Source organism: Nansenia antarctica, assembly GCF_963989245.1.
Source record: "Nansenia antarctica genome assembly, chromosome: 8".
NCBI lineage: Eukaryota > Metazoa > Chordata > Actinopteri > Argentiniformes > Microstomatidae > Nansenia > Nansenia antarctica.
In genome coordinates this window covers 33,865,091-33,884,229 of record NC_137678.1, presented here as the reverse complement: position 1 = coordinate 33,884,229, position 19,139 = coordinate 33,865,091, and the positions used below count along the sequence as shown (strand labels likewise).

At 43.9% G+C, this 19,139-nt stretch overlaps 3 protein-coding genes across 3 annotated transcripts in view; 1 reads left to right on the top strand and 2 right to left on the bottom strand.

The window, feature by feature from the left end:
• Positions 1-5,219: 5,219 nt before the first annotated feature.
• Positions 5,220-7,325, top strand: ndufa5 (NADH:ubiquinone oxidoreductase subunit A5). The gene is made up of 5 exons (XM_080537602.1): positions 5,220-5,273; positions 5,734-5,778; positions 6,038-6,154; positions 6,526-6,591; positions 7,121-7,325. The coding sequence occupies exons 1-5, from the start codon at positions 5,253-5,255 to the stop codon at positions 7,220-7,222; spliced, it is 351 nt and encodes a 116-aa protein (XP_080393728.1). The 5' UTR covers positions 5,220-5,252; the 3' UTR covers positions 7,223-7,325.
• Positions 7,326-8,224: 899 nt separating this feature from the next.
• Positions 8,225-9,121, bottom strand: rps19bp1 (ribosomal protein S19 binding protein 1). Its single transcript, XM_080537546.1, has one exon. The coding sequence runs from the start codon at positions 9,040-9,042 to the stop codon at positions 8,560-8,562; it is 483 nt and encodes a 160-aa protein (XP_080393672.1). The 5' UTR covers positions 9,043-9,121; the 3' UTR covers positions 8,225-8,559.
• A 5,935-nt stretch (positions 9,122-15,056) lies between these two features.
• cog5 (component of oligomeric golgi complex 5) overlaps positions 15,057-19,139 on the bottom strand; it is a 114,283-nt gene continuing 110,200 nt past the window's right edge. The window contains exons 18-20 of the mRNA XM_080537613.1: positions 17,529-17,655; positions 17,303-17,382; positions 15,057-15,726 (exon numbers count right to left, since the gene is read on the bottom strand). Coding sequence (XP_080393739.1) covers positions 15,600-15,726; positions 17,303-17,382; positions 17,529-17,655 — 334 coding nt within the window. The 3' untranslated portion in view covers positions 15,057-15,599. The remainder of the gene's footprint in view (positions 15,727-17,302; positions 17,383-17,528; positions 17,656-19,139) is intronic.

Here is a 19,139-nt window from a genome sequence, read left to right as displayed (position 1 = left end):
TGAGTCCGTAGTAGCTCGTCGTCCGACCCCTCGTGGGGGTCTTGAGTTCTCCAACTGTGGTGCAGTTCCCGCAGTCGGAGGGTGAATGCCTTCACTTCTTCTCCAGGTTCTTGTTTGCAGTTAAATAACTTTACTCGCAGCTGTGCTACTGACTTCTGTCCCCCATATAGTTTCTCTAGCTCCTCTAAGATCTTAGCGTCAGTGTTACGCTCCCCTGCAACTAACAGCGCCACTTCTCTTTTGGCATCTCCATCTAATGCGCTCAGCACAAAATCGACCCTTTGCTGTGCATTTAGCCCCTGGGCTCGAATACATGCCGCAATCTGAGTTTTCCACTCTGAAAACTTTGATGACTCTCCTCCATCAAACCGGGGCACCCAAGGCCCACCCATAAACCAAGGCATAACTACTGCTCCCTGTGGCTGCCCGCCAGCATCGTCAACGTCAACCATCTTGCTATGTAGGTCAAGGATCCTGCCGACAACGCCAAAATTGTAGCCGTACAGGTTATGCTAGGATCCTTGAGTACACAGCAAGAGGAGGCGATATATACTTCAACAATAAGTTTATTAACACTTTATTTAAAAACACATGCAATAAGCGGCAAACCCTGGTGTTGCTCAAATCACACACAAGCAAATGGTAGTAAGACTTTCCTTTGTTGTGGTGATTTGAGGGCGTTGTATATTAGGTCTCTCGCCGATCTCCACACTGCATGGTCGGCTGGTCCAGTCCGGTGTGCGCGTCGTTCGAGCCCTCCGATGTCGCCGTTGCGTGGAAGGAACGTCGGGTCTTTCGTGGAACGGAAGCACCGGCATTTATACTCACAATCATGGGAGTGATTGTGATTGGGACCACCTGTGGAGAAGCAGATGGACGTACACACAAACACTCATTCGCACCACTACGTTCTGACACGCCCACTCATTCATACCAGTCATTCCACCCCGCTTCACATACATATGAAAAAATAAACAATTTGGCAATATTCATAGGCCTACATATATTACAATATTCAACATTCAATACATCAGAAAACCCATATTTCGTTTCTTAAGGTTGTGTTCATGTTTGCCCCCCCATCCTTGATGTTCCCGGTCTAATTAGACCGGTCTGATTAACTGCTTCATATCTCCAAAACTACATGGTCAAATTTGCTAAATGTGGTACCTGGTGAAAGCTGAGACCTGTGAGATGTTAAAAAATGAACATAGATATTACCAAATTACTGTAATGTGACTAAATACACAGTAGAAATTGAATATTTCATTTCCGTTTTTGAGAATTTCAAATAAGAAGGCCAGTTACACCCTGAAACTCTATATATCTCTGCCAAACAACACATTGGATCAGTTCTTCAACATCTCAACATATACTGTGCAAAATTTGATGAGACATAAACAATGTAGACCATTGGTTAACCTGAATAACTGGATGGGCATATAAGCACGGGAAAGAGAAGGGTTCCCATAACAAACACCTGTTTGATACATTTCAGTGTTTGTTATGGGAACCCTTCTCTTTCCCGTGCTTATGTGTCCATCAGAACCATACCTTCCAGAGTTATGGGAACCCTTCTCTTTCACCCCAGGTGAACCACACCTTCCAGACTAAACAATGTTTAGTCTGGAAGGTCTGGTTCGGATGGGCAAATAAGCACGGGAAAGAGAAGGGTTCCCATAACAAACACCTAATTGTTTAGTTTGAAATGTGTCAAACTTTATATATGAGGTATTTGAACATGTCTGATACATCCTGGAATATTGTAGCTTGTTACAACTTGTGTTATCCATTAATTTCCTATGGCGGTAATTTTTGACCGGGAACACCACCGATGTTACAAAGTTGACTAAAACCTCAAAATTCAATGCCAGTGGTTAGTAGGGCTGGGTATCGCCACTGATTTCCCAAAACGATTCGATTCCGATTCACAGCTCCCGATTCGATTCGATTCACGATTCGATTCGATTCACGATTCGATTCGATTCGATTCCGATTCGATTTAGTTACAATATCAATTTTCCTTGAATATGAAGAGATTTTCAGAACTAATGCTATAAATGGTTCAAGGAATAACACCTGTTAGGCCAGACAACCTGACATTTTTTTTTATTGTCGAACACAAGAATAACCAGAGTATCTGTACAAAAAGACTGCTGTCCCAGATAGCATGGCTTCCTCTCCAGGTAAGGCCCTGTCGGTGGAGGGTGCAGGGATGCTGGAGATGGGATGAGCCGTGCATTTACAAGCCCAGCTTGGTCCTCCTCCAGTGTCTCCTCTTGGAGTTGTACCTGGGAAGCAGACCAAACGGAAACCATGAGTGACAGTTAACAAGGACAACATTACAGGCATGCAAAAGTTGGTGCTAAATTGATGCTATGGAATTTCAGACCTCCAAACATATTTAAGGGCCACAATTTAGCAGCTTTTATTAAGACATCAATTGATTTGTCACAGACAAGCTAGGTCGACTACCACACCGATTAGATAAAGAAATCATGCTTTGTTTTCCAAGATCAGAGTACCAACTAAGAAGAAAATGCTCTTTAATGACTACTAATGACAGGGTGTTCATGTCAAGGTTCATTTGGGTCATGTAGGCTGTTTATAGGCAAGGTAAACCTATAAACAGCCTACATGATCCACCAGATAACAGTACCCAAAGACCCACTTAACTTCATATCTTATGCACACAACTGAATGACTCAACCTGACCACAAATCCTTCAGTGGCAAAAATCAAAAGACATCAGTCAAGACCTCAGAAGAAAAGAAAAGTCTGGTTCATCTGAAGAATCGGAGTTGAGCACTTTATATATGAGGTATTTGAACATGTCTGATACATCCTGGAATATTGTAGCTTGTTACAACTTGTGTTATCCATTAATTTCGTATGGCGGTAATTTTTGACCGGGAACACCACCGATGTTACAAAGTTGACTAAAACCTCAAAATTCAATGCCAGTGGTTAGTCAGCAATTTTATATGTTCAAATGCCTAGTGTGGAGGATATCATAAGGCCTTGAGGCAATCAAATGTAAAACACAATATTTATGATTGATGAAAGTTGCTCTCTGTCAGATTTGACCGGGAACACAACTGGAGGGTTAAACAAAAACAGCATCAATATTATTCATATTATCAATCAGTATACATCAATATTATCATCAGTACTGACATACAATAAACTACACATTAAACAGATAACTCTATATGTTGCAATAACAGCCACACCAGCTGTATATAGGTACTGGTGTGGACTAAACCATATGAGGCTATCAAGCTTACCTCCCATTACACAGTAAATAATAAAAAACGTTTTCAAATGAAACAGACAAAACATCTCCATACCTGTGTGACATACAGAACATACACAAAATGTATCAGGTAACATCAGTCTGATGTGTGTTAGTTGTCTCGCTCCCCTGATAGAAGAAACAAAAGCGGACGATTAACGGACGTTTAACAAAATCATGCTAGCAACCGTTAAACTTTTAGTTTGCTAATTAGCCCACTTTCTTCAACTGATACAAAACCGTGGGTTAGCGATTTCAGATCCAAACAGAATTTACACAAGACCATACCTGTCAACATTGGGATTTGAAAATAAGGGATATTTCCCCAAAAATAAGGGAAAATAAGGGAAAATAAGGGATATCCCCCCTGCGCACCCCCGGGTCATCCTCTCCCCCCCCCCACCATCCACAAACCATACCCCTTACATGTAGATTGTACACACAGTCAATCCTAACATCACCACTAGACAACCATAGGATACCCCTTACATTTAGACTGTACACACAGTCAATCCTAACATCACCACTAGACAACCATAGGATACCCCTTACATTTAGACTGTACACACAGTCAATCCTAACATCACCACTAGACAACCATAGGATACCCCTTACATTTAGACAAGGGTACACACAGTCAATCCTAACATCACCACTAGACAACCATAGGATACCCCTTACATTTAGACTGTACACACAGTCAGTCCTAACATCACCACTAGACAACCATAGGAGACCTCTTACATTTAGACAAGGGTACACACAGTCAATCCTAACATCACCACTAGACAACCATAGGATACCCCTTACATTTAGACAAGGCTACACACAGTCAAGCCTAACATCACCACTAGACAACCATAGGAGACCCCTTACATTTAGACAAGGCTACACACAGTCAATCCTAACATCACCACTAGACAACCATAGGATACCCCTTACATTTAGACAAGGGTACACACAGTCAATCCTAACATCACCACTAGACAACCATAGGATACCCCTTACATTTAGACTGTACACACAGTCAATCCTAACATCACCACTAGACATAGGATACCCCTTACATTTAGACAAGGGGACACAGTCAATCAACCACCTGCTTCAGTGCAACAAGAATTGAGTAGTTCCTACATTAAGTAAGTGACTACAGGTGGTCAGAATCAGATACCTGGTTGAAAGTAAAATACTTTGAACATCCCTGCATGAAAACACAAAAGGGCATCTAAATTCAGCACATTTATTTATACATTACTTCACCATGATGTCAATGGGAAAAGAGCGGCGCAAAGCTACCAGCGATCATTTCAAAACAGCGATAATCGAGGCTGCGTTCGTAAAAAACGCTCTGAAATCTGATCACCACTCATGGAATGCCTCTTATCCAATCAAATGACTTGGTCCCTTTATGACGTTGCACCTAGTGTGCGTTCCGGCACTCTCAGAGCAAAATTACGAACGCAGCCCAAGAAACGAAAGGAGACAAGTCAACTCTGACATGGATATAGCGATTGTGCGCATGCGTCTAATGTCTAACAATTAAGTGTTAAATAATATTTTATTATAGGTTAAAAATACGGGAGATTTACGGGAAAATATTTTAACGGGAGCACACCGGGAAAGAAAGGTAAAATACGGGAGAATCCCGGGAAAAACGGGAGGGTTGACAGGTATGCACAAGACGAGTGGGGTATGTTACACAACGACTAGCAACAACTGGATTACATTCAAGACACAAAATAACTATTCGAGCATTGGATGATAACTTTTAACTGTGTAATAGTTCAGCATGGACATAATAATATAATACATAATACATCTGTTCTTATTATATGTGTTTGGTTTTTAAGACCCTTACTTGATCGTAACAACCACAACTTTTAATTTGAAATATTATCATTACGTCATATTTGTTGGCCGAACAACTAGACCCAGGATCCCTTGCACTCAAAGAATCATGGCTGGGCTTCTGAAAAAGGTACGAATGGAGGTCATGTTCTGATTTCTTGTACAATAAATTGTTATGTGTACCTAGTTGGTTTATTTCAACAGGCAATGAAACGCCATGTTCGTATTGTATTGACACGCCATGTGCGTAATCATTCAAGAGTTGCTGGCTCGTTCAAGCTAAGGCTGTCAAAGCTAGCTAGCTAACAACATCATTAGCTACCAGCTGACAGGTTCGCTTGATAGCGTGTCGCTTTATCAGAGACTTGATTCAGGCTAGTTGTATTGGCAGTGCGTTGATGGCAATACACGTATAGTTTAGTTACTACCTGACAGAGAGTCCTATGTACAACCCAGCCATGTTGCGTTTTCCTGATCACCTCACCGTTACACAATTTGTTTAGCTGCCTACATACGATGTCGCTGCTTTTAATCAAATATTGATTTGCCAGTCAGCTAATAATCTAATGTCCTGTTGTATTTCCTATCAGACGACCGGTCTGGTGGGCCTGGCAGTGTCGCAGAACCCTCATGAGGTGAGTTCACAGCCGTTTTGCTGAAACAATCAGGTTGTTCCAACGTCAACCATGTTGTGATGAGGAAAACCACTCATAACAGTTGGAAACGTCCTCCAAAGATACCCTTATTCAATCAATTGTGTTTACAATACTAAATAATCTGTTTTAAGGAGTCTTATGGGACCAGATGTGTTGCCTCCCACGAATGTCTCAAGGTGAATTCTGTGGTCTCAACTGCTTGATAATGTTTAGTTTATTATTTTTCTCTCTTTCTTAGCGCCTGAGGATTCTGTACACTAAGATCCTGGGAACCCTCTCTGCCATCCCCCAGGATGCAGCCTATAGGAAATACACAGAGCAGCTGATCAATGACCGTTTCAACCTCATCAAAGCGGTATGCTCTAAATTTAGGGGCAGGATAAGGCCCAGATCAGGGTTTGTGTTTTTCTCTCCATTTAACCACTAATTCAGATAGAATCTCTCTTCGCAAGAGACTTTGTTGTGTTCATTGACATAGGGTTGCAATATGTAGGCCTATTATATCTTTGGAGTTCTAAGTAAGGGTGGACTCAGAAGGTCATGAGTTCAAATCCCACCTAGGAACACCACCACCAGTGTGCCCTTGAGTAAGGCATTTAGCCCTAAGTTACTCCATGGAGACAGTCCCTGTAATCGCTAATCGTAAGTCGCTTTGGATAACAATGTGAAGTAATTCTATGGGGTAGCCTGTATCAGATCATTCATTTTGTGTATTTCAATTTAAAGGAGCCTGATATCGAGAAGCTTGAGAAGAAGATCAACTGTGGGCAGATTGAGGAGGTTATAGCCCAGGTAGGCTACAGTTAAACATGTTTCCCACAGGATTTTGCGAGACTGTGGTGGGTGGACCTCACCTCAGACCCTCTTATGTGTTACTGGACAGGGATGTTTGTTTATTTTATTTGTAAAGGGACAATGCATTTTAATGAATATTAAAACATTTAAATACGCCAGATTTAGCCAGAAGGCAAATTTTCATCCATAGTCCCTCGCCAGTTATAAAAAGGCTTCCTAAAAAGGTAAAATAAGTTTACAGTAAAATCGTACATAGCAAACTTAATATTGGATCATCAATAGCGCTAAATCATATGGAACTACAGTAGATGCTCGCATATAAAAATATTTTGGGTTAAGAGATTATGGCAGGACAAATTAGACGGAACAGTGCAACAGTCTAGATATTTAAAGGGAAACACTGGGTGACATGCCTCCCTTGACAGGGATTGATCTGTATGTCTGTTTTAATATGTTAGGCAATTTTGAAGCACTTGAAATCCTCACCAAATCTCCATCTCCTTCTGTCTCTCTCCATCTTCCCCAGGCGGAGTGTGAGCTAGCCCTGTCCAGGAAGATGGTGGAGTGGAAACCATGGGAGCCACTGATTGAGGAGCCACCAGTAAACCAGTGGAAGTGGCCCATCTAAAGACTCTCTCTGCTCTAATGATTTCATATTGTCTGTGTATATCTTGGGGTGTATGACTGTGTTGAGCATGTACTGTACAAATAATACAACTCTGGAAATATTTTCCCCATTCTTCTCTTGAGTCAATTTGTCATGGGGGGTAACAGGTGATGAAAATATGTAACAGGTGTTATGCTGCTGCCGCCAGTATTGCTTCCTGTGTGCATCAATACACACGTACCAAGTAGACAATATATTTGTGATAACTGTTATGTATAAAACAAACAAAGTAATTAGGTCAGCCGATAAGGGGGGGTGATGAAAAATAAATGTCCACAAAATACCCGATATTCACCAGCTACGCCAACTAAAAAGTTGCAATTCGCTGGGGGCTGATGGGGGTATTGCCATCTCAACCATTCTTACAAATACTTGACTATACTTGAGGAAAGCTGAATTCACAATGGGAATATTCAATTATGGTATTAGGCTGCTGTACATGATTAAATTGAATGATCGTACCAAACGTTTGGTGCTGCCATGCTCCTGTATAACAGCAATGTCAAGTCTGTTCTGCTGTAAGGTTCAGAGCTGGCAAGTGGTCAAGACAGACATGAAGAGAGTGCAGGTTTTTCCACAACGGATGCCTCAGACAAATATGCCAGATCTTTTGGCCTAACAAAATCTCCAACCATCAACTGTACAGGGTTAGGGTTAGAAAAAAAAAAACAGGTAGCCAGAAAACATCACCAAGGAAATTACACACAGACGTTTGAGATGGCTAGGACGCGCTGGGAATGGAGCAGGACTGGATCACAAAAGTCACCCTAAGATGGACACCACCAGGCTAAAGAAAACCTGGAAGGCCCAAAACCACTTGGTGCAGAACAGTGACAAAAGAGCTGGAACAGATGAACCTGTCATTCATGCTGAATACAATGGAGAGAGCTCATTGAAGCCGTATGTCCCATAGGGGATGAAAAGGAATAAGTAAGTTGGTGCTACCATGTCAAGTTTGATGCAACTATTTATTTATTATTTGTATATACTTTACCAAAAGTCAATATGAAATACACAGAATATAATCAGAAAAAACAATTAACATGGTTGAACCATTCTGTAACTCAGTCCCCGTTCAAAGTTGGCTGAAGACGTTCAAAAGGCAGACATAGGACAGGCATTCTAACTTGTCAAGGACAACAACAAGCCATGGTGTCAGCTCTCTCATTGCCACATTTATGTGTCCAACATTCTGAACGTCTCATCCTGATTACGCCCATAATCTCTCTCTCCCGGGTCCTTAGTTTCTGCAAGCTCTAGTCCAGGCAAAGAACGTGCGTGGATTTCCTCTATTCCACCTACTCAACAGTTCTACCAAAGTACTCCTTCTGGAACTGTTGGAATTGGTCCTCTGTGAAGGCAGACTTCGGCTCCGGAGCTTTCTTGGTTGGAGCGTCGGGGCGATTACGCGCCTGTCTACCGGAGTGCTGTTGGACGATTTTCATGGTGTCAGAAGATGTTGCATTGAAACGCGTCTTCATAAGGTATTCCAGATTTGTAGTGAGCTGGCTCTTTTTCTGCTTTTTCCTGTACTCTTCCACGGCGGACTTGACCCACTTGTCTTTGACGGTGGCCTTGCTCTTCCCTGGGCCGGCCCGTCCCTGCAGCCGCCGGACCTGACCGCTGACGCCCTGCCTGTTGGTGCTGACCAGCTCCATCGCCTTCGCTTTTCCAGGGGTCTGGTTTTTGTTTGCTTGGCTCTTCTTTTTCTGTATTTTTTTGACAACTTTTATGTCGTCGCTCAGCAACTCCAGTCCTTTCCTTATCATTGAGGCCGACATGTTGGAATTTACTGAATGGTAAACGGTGTTTAAATTACCTTAAAAAACCCACAATTCGGCATCGGTGAGATGTAGCAAAGCAAACATGTGAGAGTAGAGACGCGCTTCCGGTAATAGGTGCTCACTTATTTAGCACTCGGGTGGAAAACATTTCCCAAAGTGCGTGGTTCTTAGAAGCAACTAACTGCCCGTTCTGTAAACAACATACACATGTAATATTCTGTCTAATTGTTTAGTTATGTATAACTTAAGTGTGTATTACATGGATTAATCAATATGGTCTATTTCTATGATAGCAGAGCAATGGCGGAGCTAAATGACATAGTAGACTTAATTCAAATGCTAATGCGATATGAGATTGCAATCCAATTGCAATCCAAAATAGCATATTCTTTTGCCACTTTTGCCTGCGTTATTTGAGTCAATATTCAAATTGTAATGCAATAATGTGATTAGCAATTGCATTGACATGGTCTAGGAAACACATCCGCTTTACAGCTGACAAAATTCAAACTCTCTATGCAATTCTCATGTTCTACCGGCCTGTCAGTCATTCTCTGGGGGCAGGACAATGTTTAACACGCCGACCGGAAATAGCGGCAATTCCCCCTATCACCAGAATGATCACGCCCCTTTTTGGGTGATAGAAGTGTAGAAGATTGAATGTCTGGTCTTTGCTACTTTAGTCCGATAAAATAAGAAAACCGTAGTGCTTTTTAGATATTAGGAGCACAAATCCGATGGCCAGTTAGGCAAACTATTATATAGTGTCGTTGCTGATCAATGATCGACGTCGTTATATAGAGAAAATTAATGAAATAGGGGTTGATTCATCAGAGCAGTCATACGTCATCTCACTGTCATCAGGGATTTGTAGTTCTTCATTTGATTTGCCGTGTAAGTCCCCAGATGAGTGTTACATTAGTTTTCTTAAGATAGGGTAATGAATAAATCTGTTCAATGGGCATTTGCCTACTGTTAATCAGTATTTAGCCTGTATGGTGTATATGACGATATCGCTAGCTAGATACGATTTATCATGAAAATAATGAACAGCAAGCTAGATCCAAAACTAGGGCCGGTGGAGGAGGTCAAGTGTCACATTGGACAGACTACCAAAACAGAAAAATAAAGTATCTTAACGACAGCAAAAGTGATGGATGTCAGAAATGCATTACCTGGAGATTCAATAAGGTAGCCTACTTTTATATGACAGGATATGGGTTAGGGTTATATGACACCTGTAGTGAGATAGATAGATAGAGCCAAAAGTAAAAAGTAGCTGAGAGACGTAAGCAGGGTCTGGGCTGGTAATTGTATGACGCGCCAAACAATCCCCTGAGATGAAAAGTACGTTTTAGACATTTAGAGCATTTATTGAATAGAACAATCAAACTTGGCAACGTACAAAAAGAATCTATAAGCGATCAAAACCAGAACAATAACAAACAATGCGTAGCCTATAGAATATGCGTATAATGCGGTCAACAAAAATACATCTCTCCACTATCGCCATGCAAGGTGTGCAGGTGCTTAAATGACCTTGCAATATCACCCCCCATAACCATATGACTTCTCAATACGGTGATCAAGGCAATAAACAAACAATCAAAGTAAACTCACAATAAACCCATTAGCCTGTTATACTAAATACCCCCTAAATCATATTCATGCCTCCTACAACACCTCAGGCCTTTGGGCCGGGTGGTTCATACACATGGATGGAGGCAGACTGAAAGGACACACATTCATTGCCTATTTCTTAATGTTCTCCATATAACGAATGAATGAATGGTCTTTATTGTCATTGCTACAGTACAGGTACCAAACAACGACATTTAGGAGGGGTGGCTCCCCTGGTGTGTTAAGTTAACCTATACTTGTGCAGCTAACGTTGCATTCGGAGGAAACACGATGAAGATCACCTTTAGCCAAGCCTGGCATATTTATTGGCGGGCTGTACACACATCAGTCTCACGGTGACAGTCTCGAACTAACATAGTTCCCCACAGGTGATCAACACACACATGAACGTGATGACGCAGGCATGCGTCCTATACCCTGCGCCTTAGCGCCTCTTGTGGCACAATCTTAACATTACACATTATATATATCAACTGAGGACATATATCACACAACTCTTAACATGGTGTTAGGAAAGAAAAACCTTTTAAAAAAATCACAAGAAGGGAAGGAGCTGGTTTACATAAATAAAGGCTATGTACACTATCCACTATACTATACTGTACAGATAGACGACTAGGGTTGTCATATTGCACAGTAGTGTTATTGCACATTTATTTAAAGTGTCGCAGTTTGCAGGCTTGAAATGTACATATTTGTGCCTCAGCACTACACCTGATTTTTTCAGTCCAGCAGCTGCCATCAATCCGTCCAGACTGTCCAGGGCCCAGAACCTAGGTCTTTGCTGTGTTCAGGGCCTGGACGGCCCTGTGGTAGAAGCTGTTCTTCAGTCTGTTTGTCCTTGCGGCCAAGGTCCTGAACCGCCTTTTCGAGGGCAGCCTGGTAAAGTGTTCGTACCCAGGGTGGGTCGGGTCCCTGGAGATCTTGGAGGCCTTCCTGAGACAGCGTGTGTTGTACAGCTCTTCCAGAGAGGGGAGGGGGGCGCCGGTGATCTTCTGTGTTGTTCTCACGACTCTCTGTAGCGCATTTCTCTCCGCGGTTGTGCAGCTGGAGAACCAGTTGCAGATGCCGTAGGTGAGGATGCTCTCCACTGCGCCGCGGTAGAAGGTCACCAGTATCTCCTGCTTGCTGTGTTCCTTCCTGAGGACTCTCAGGATGTATAGCCGCTGTTGTGCCTTCTTGATGGTGGCTTTTGTGTTGTCCTTCCAGGTCAGGTCATCCCGCATGTGCATCCCCAGGAATCGGAGGGTTGAGACTCTCTCCACGCTCTCTCCGTCGATGAGCAGGGGCTGGATCTCTGACTTTTTCCTCCTGAAGTCTACGATGATTTCCTGGGTCTTTGACTTGTTCAGCAGCAGGTTGTTAACCTTGCACAGCTTGCTCAGTTGCTCTACCTCATCCCTGTACGCCGCCTCGTCCCCCCCCCGAGATGCATCCCACCACGGTGGTGTCGTCTGCAAACTTTACGATGGAGTTGCTGGGGTGGACGGGGGTGAAGTCGTAGGTGTAGAGGTTGTAGAGGATGGGGCTTAGCACGCAGCCCTGGGGGGACCCAGTGCTGAGTCTGAGGGCTGTGGAGGTGTGGGGGCCCACCCGCACCCTCTGGGGGCGGTCGGTCAGGAAGTCCTTGATCCATGCACATATAGAGTGTGATAGACCGAGGTCTAGTAGTTTGGTCACTAGCCTGTCTGGAAGGATGGTGTTGAAGGCGGAGCTGAAGTCCACAAAGAGCAGTCTCGCGTAGCTGTTTCCCCTCTCCAGGTGGGATAGAGTGGCGTGGAGAGTCGTCGCGATGGCGTCCTCTGTGGACCTGTGGGCTCTGTAGGCGAACTGGTATGGATCCAGGTTGGGCGGGAGGCGTGTGAGTATGTGGGCCCGGACTAGTTTCTCGAAGCACTTCATGATGATTGGTGTGAGTGCCACCGGGCGGTAGTCGTTTAGGCAGCTCACCGTGCTTTTCTTCGGGACTGGGATGATAGTTGAGGTTTTCAGGCAGGGTGGGATGGTGGCCTGGGACAGGAACTGGTTGAAGATGTTGGTGAAAACCCCGGCCAGCTGGTCGGCGCAGTCCCTCAGCACCCGTCCCAGGACGCCATCCGGCCCCGAGGCTTTCCTGGGGTCCACCGCCTTCAGCACGCGTCTCACTTCATGCTCTGTGAGGGTGAGGCTGCTGAGAGCTGGAGAGAGTGGTGTTTGTGTTGTGGTTACCTCCGTTCGCCCCTCGTCGAACCGGGCGTAGAAGGTGTTCAGCTTTCCCGCCAGCAGGGGGTCGTCCTCTGCGGCTGTGAGCCTGTTGGCTCTGAAGTTTGTCATGTGCTGAACCCCCTGCCACATCCGCCTGGAGTCGTTGCTCAGGAGGCATTCCTCAATCTTCTCTCTGTGGTCTGCCTTGGCCACTTTGATTCCGCGCTTTAGGTTAGCCCTGGTGGTGCTGTACAGCGGTGTGCTCTTCCCTGCGAAGAAGGCGTTGTCCCTCTCGTTGATCAGTTTTTGGACCTTCCCAGTCATCCATGGCTTCGTGTTGGGGTAGACCCGGACCCGTTTGTCCACGGTGACTGAGTTGGTGCAGTTCACTATGTGGTTCAGAACCGACGACGTGTACTGTTCCAGGTCCTCATGCTCATATTCCTGCCATGGGGTGTCATTTAGGCAGATCTGCAGTGGAGCGGACCCTTCTGGCCAGGTTCTGACAGTCTTAGTGGTGATGGGAGCACTTTTCCCCATGGTAATGTATGCTGGGATCAGGAGGATTGACACATGGTCAGACATGCCTAGATGAGCTAGCGGACTAGCCTTGTAAGCACGTTTGATGTTGGTGTATACCTTGTCCAGTGTTTTTTCTCCTCTTGTTGCACATTTCACATGCTGATAGAACTTGGGTAGTACTGCCTTCAGGTCGACATGATTGAAATCTCCTGCTATAATGTGAATTGCCTGTGGATCTGTGCTTTGTTGACCACTGATGACGTCATATAGCCGCGCCAATGCTAGGCTACCATCCGCGCTAGGCGCAATGTAAACAGATGTTATGTACACCGCGTTGAATTCCCTCGGGAGGTATGTGGGTCGGCATTTAACAGTCAAGTATTCCAGGTCTGGGGAACAGTGGCTACTTACAGTTTTCGTGTTTAAGCACCAGCTATCCTTCGTCGATATTAACGACGTCGATCATTGATCGGCAACGACACTATATAATTGTTTGCCTGACTGGCCATCGGATTTGAGATCCTAATATCTAAAAAGCGATAGTTTTCTTATTTTATCAGATTAAAGTAGCAAAGACCACACATTTCCATTGACTGCCAGTTAAACTTCTACACTTCTAGTACCCAACAGGGGACGTGATCGTCCTGATGACAGGGAGATGACGTATGACTGCTCTGGAGGCAGACTGAAAGGACACACTGCCTATTTTATTACTTTTCTCCATATAACGACGTCGGTCATTGATCGGAAACCACACTATATACAGTATATCTCAAAAGTGAGTACACCCTTTAGATTTTTGCAAATATTCTGTCATATCCTTTCAGGGGATAACACTATCTTAATGAAACGTTGATATAACTTAAAGTAGTCAGTGTGCTGCTTGAATAACAGTATAGATGTATTGTCCATTGAAAATTACTCAGTACACAGCTGTTAATGTCTAAACAGCTGGCAACATTATATATATATATATCAAAGTTTCAGTAGGATAATGTTATCCCCTGAAAGGATATAACAGAATATTTGCAAAAATCTAAAGGGTGTACTCACTTTTGAGATATACTGTAATAGTTTGCCTAACTGGCCATCGGATTTGGGCTCCTAATATCTAAAAAGCACTCTTATTTTATCGGACCAAGGTAGCAAAGACCAGACATTCAATCTTCTACACTTCTATCACCCAAAAAGGGGCGTGATCATTCTGGTGATAGGGGGAATTGCCGCTATTTCCGGTCGGCGTGTTAAACATTGTCCTGCCCCCAGAGAATGACTGACAGGCCGGTAGAACATGAGAATTGCATAGAGAGTTTGAATTTTGTCAGCTGTAAAGCGGATGTGTTTCCTAGAACATGTCAATGCAATTGCTAATCACATTATTGCATTACAATTTGAATATTGACTCAAATAACGCAGGCAAAAGTGGCAAATGAACATTATTGCATTACAATTTGAATATTGACTCAAATAACGCAGGCAAAAGTGGCAAATGAATATGCTATTTTGGGATTGCATAGTCATTTTCACATTAGAATGAACTTTTGAATTTTGTCAGCTACAAAGCAGCGCATGACTTTGAAAATTAAATGTCAAATGGCTTTGCATTATCATTTTAATATTGACAGCGAATGTGCACATCAGGTACATGAAAATGAAAATCATTAGAATTGCATTTGAATTTGAATATTGTCTGAAAGAATGCATGCAAAAGTGGAACATGCAATTGCAATCTCATATTGCATTAGCATTTGAAATAAGTCTACTATATGCTTCCATAAAATGAGAATAAAACAGCTTTGCAGTTCAATTTTACAATGTACAATGGTTCTTTAATGATTATTTACTATTACAACTTCATCTGTTACATGTCTTGTTTCCTACATGTTAATAACATTACTTTGAGTTTTATTTAAAACCACACACCCTTCTCCCACAACCTTTGATAGACCCACAAACACATCATTCAATCAGAAAGTATAGATGAACAGGTCATATAGGGGAGAGAATCATTGTTATCATAACACTCTCCTATCAATCATCTCACACCCATCCACCGATAGAAACTATAGTTTAAAGCAATAGTTCACCAAAATGTCAAATAACAGAGCTTTGTGCTCTCATTGTTTGTGGTCATCAATGCTACTGTACTGAAGTGTCACCTGTTTACATGTCATGTGGAACTACATATCCTGGGAATTGTAGTTCTCTCAGGTTCTGGTCTCCTGGGCCCCGCTGGTGCCCCTCTGCAGCAGCTGAAGCATTATGGGATAGACCGGGGTGAACTCCTTCCCCTTCCGTGTCCTCACAGACTGCACATAAGCCTCCAGAGCACCCCTGACACAGAGAAACAGATGATAAGACTGCACATAAGCCTCCAGACCACCGCTGACACAGAGAAAGATAGATAATAAGCAAGTCCAAAAACCCAGGTCTCTCACATGGGTGACCCAATTGCAAACCATTAAGTCAAGAGGCCATCCTCAAGGTCCGAGGGCGACACTTGAGTTTACATGTCTCAGGTTGTCGTGGCTACCACGAGAGCGTGATTCCAAATAACCCTCAGCTAGCTAGGGGGTCGGCGGTAGGTTAAAGAGTCTGGCTAGCAATCGGAAGGGCTGGTTCAATCCCCGCCTCAGGAGGGAGCTGCATGTGCCCTTGAGCAAGGCACTTAACCCCTAATTGCTCCAGGGGCACCGACTATGGCTGACCCTGTGCCTAGAGCAAAAAATACCAAATTCCAACAATTGGCAAGTTGATTGCATGGCAAATAAAACACTCTTCTTCTACTTTTCAAACATTCCTTTTTCAAACATTCAGTGTTTGAGTAACTTTGACTTTTAGTGTTAGTATTGTGTATCTTTCTCTTTGAAGGCGAAATAGACTGTGACAGGTCCAGCACTTGTCTGCACTGTTTCTGTAGCCCCTACAACCATCCAGGAGCCCAAGCCATAAGCTAAAGAAGTGATCCCTAGATTGATGACTTTCAACATGGTGAAAAACTTGTCCTCAATGTCCAGGTTCTGTGGAGGTGCTTTAGAACAGTGGTGGTATTTAATAAAGGGGAAGCAGCCTGTCCTCAGTATGTGATAGTTGAGCGGAGTTGCTGGAGGTGACATGTCAACACCTCGGAAGCTGTAGGACGTGGTCCTTTCCTCCGAAATGTGCTCGGAAACAGTGCAACTTGGAGAAAGATGTTGTGCATCCGCAGGAAAACTTCTTTCATGGCAAATACTTTTGTCATAACCAATTGTCAAACATCTGTAAACCAGTTTACGAGACCTGGCGAGGACTAGCCTTTAGAATAATGCAATACGTAGCTGGCTAATTCAATATGAATCTATGCGCCCTTTCAGAAGTTAGCTTATGCAATAATATTTTAGAAGCAATGTCACTTGCTAGACAGATAGAAAACAGTCGGTGGGACTGTCAAGCTAGCTAGCTAATTTAGCAAGCTGTCAAACGGCTAGAGCAATATGCAACACGTAACGTACCGCACAGTAAAATGCATTACATGTTTTTTGGACAGAACAACATGTTTGACAGAACAACAGCATGCACGACTAGTGTCGTCTCAAGTCTGTCAAATAAGGTTTTCTAACCTTATGTCTGCCTTTCTACTCCATCAGCTAGCGGTAACCTTTCAGTGAATATGCTACATGTTATTCTCGTTTTCAAACATCCCTTCTGTGAAGCGATCTGCACATCCTCATTTTCACCACTAGAGGGGGATCATCACTCAGTATCAACTCGAGGAGGCTCTTCAAAGCATTTTTTAAAATAAAACATGGCATACAAAATACTTCATTTTCTTTATAAAGGCATTACAGTTTTTGTTGTTGTTGCTGTATCTGCCTGGTGAGGGCGAAGGTTAAAGGTTAAGGTTAAGGGTAGGATGAGAGGTTAGACCTACCTGATGAGGGTGAGGCGGTCTCTCTCTGAGGGGTGGTCGTCCAGCCACTGAGAGTAGCGTGCGATGGACCACTCAGCTCTCTGATTTGGAGAGGGAATGAAAACAGCTCAAATAACCATCAAACTCTGACGTTGTTGTAGACAATCACTTTCATTTACATTACTAATATTGTCCAGGAATCTGAGTGTGTGTGTGCATGTATGTGTGTGTGTATAAGTGTGTATACCTGGTGTGGGGATTTGAGCTCAGAGGGGGCTCTCGTAAACAGGAAGTGTAGCAGGGTGCTATATGGAATCAGGTCCCCCACCAGTGGACTGCTGGCTATCAACTCACTAGTCTGAAACAGCAGAGGTCTGAAACAAACAAACACACACACACACACACACACACACACACACACACACACACACACACACACACACACACACACACACACACACACACACAAATAGTTAGTATACTTCTATATACTACCTTCCTTGTCTCTCCCTCAGTTCTGTCCAGCAGCAGCGATCGCTCAACTTAGAGATATAATGGGAGTCAATGGGGCAAGTAGCTTCTGCTAAATTAGGCACCAAAACTTCATCATCATGGAAGATATACACTCACTGAACACTTTATTAGGAACACTATACTAATACTGGGTAGGGCCTCCCTTTGCTCTCAAAACAGCCTCAATTCTTTGTGGCATTGATACCACAAGATGTTGGAAACATTATTTTGAGATTCTGGTCCATGACTCTGATTCCAGATTTTTCAGGTGCACTTTCAAGCTGTGAATCTCCTGTTCTACCACATCCCTAAGGTATTCTATTGGATTCAGATCCGGTAACTGGGAAGGCCACTGAACTCATTGTCATGTTCATGAAACCAGTTTGAGATGACTTTTGCTTTGTGACATGGTGCATTATCATGCTGGAAGTAGCCATTAGAAGATGGGTACATTGTGGCCATGAAGGGATGCACATGGTCAGCAACAATACTCACATAGGCTGTGGAATTCAAGTGCCGATTGATTGGTATTAACAGGCCCAAAGTGTGCCAAGAAAATGTACACCATTGCATGAATGAGAAGGTGTACAGGTGTTCCTAATAAAGTGTTCAGTGAGTATGTTTAACAACTGATTTAAGTGTAAAAATAGTGAACCATCACTTTAACTTCAGCTCCGCCTTCTACACCATCCTTCCAGACAGGCTAGTGACCAAACTACTAGACCTGGGTCTATCACACTCTATATGTGCATGGATCAAGGACTTCCTGACCGACCGCCCCCAGAGGGTGCGGGTGGGCCCCCACACCTCCACAGCCCTCAGACTCAGCACTGGGTCCCCCCAGGGCTGCGTGCTAAGCCCCATCCTCTACAACCTCTACACCTACGACTTCACCCCCGTCCACCCCAGCAACTCCATCGTAAAGTTTGCATCTCGGGGGGGGACGAGGCGGCGTACAGGGATGAGGTAGCGCAACTGAGCAAGCTGTGCAAGGTTAACAACCTGCTGCTGAACAAGTCAAAGACCCAGGAAATCATCGTGGACTTCAGGAGGAAAAAGTCCGAGATCCAGCCCCTGCTCATCGACGGAGAGAGCGTGGAGAGAGTCTCAACCCTCCGATTCCTGGGGGTGCACATGCAGGATGACCTGTCCTGAAAGGACAACACAACAGCCACCATCAAGAAGGCACAACAGCGGCTCTACATCCTGAGAGTCCTCAGGAAGGAACACAGCAAGCAGGAGATACTGGTGACCTTCTACCGCGGCGCAGTGGAGAGCATCCTCACCTACGGCATCTGCAACTGGTTCTCCAGCTGCACAACCGCGGAGAGAAATGCGCTACAGA

Excerpts from the sequence above, each read along its gene's own strand:
- ndufa5 (XM_080537602.1), top strand. The coding sequence starts at position 5,253 with ATGGCTGGGCTTCTGAAAAAG. Across the intron at positions 5,274-5,733 it reads TGGCTGGGCTTCTGAAAAAG|ACGACCGGTCTGGTGGGCCT; the intron begins GTACGAATGGAG and ends ATTTCCTATCAG. Across the intron at positions 5,779-6,037 it reads TGTCGCAGAACCCTCATGAG|CGCCTGAGGATTCTGTACAC; the intron begins GTGAGTTCACAG and ends TCTCTTTCTTAG.
- rps19bp1 (XM_080537546.1), bottom strand. The coding sequence starts at position 9,042 with ATGTCGGCCTCAATGATAAGGAAAGGACTGGAGTTGCTGAGCGACGAC.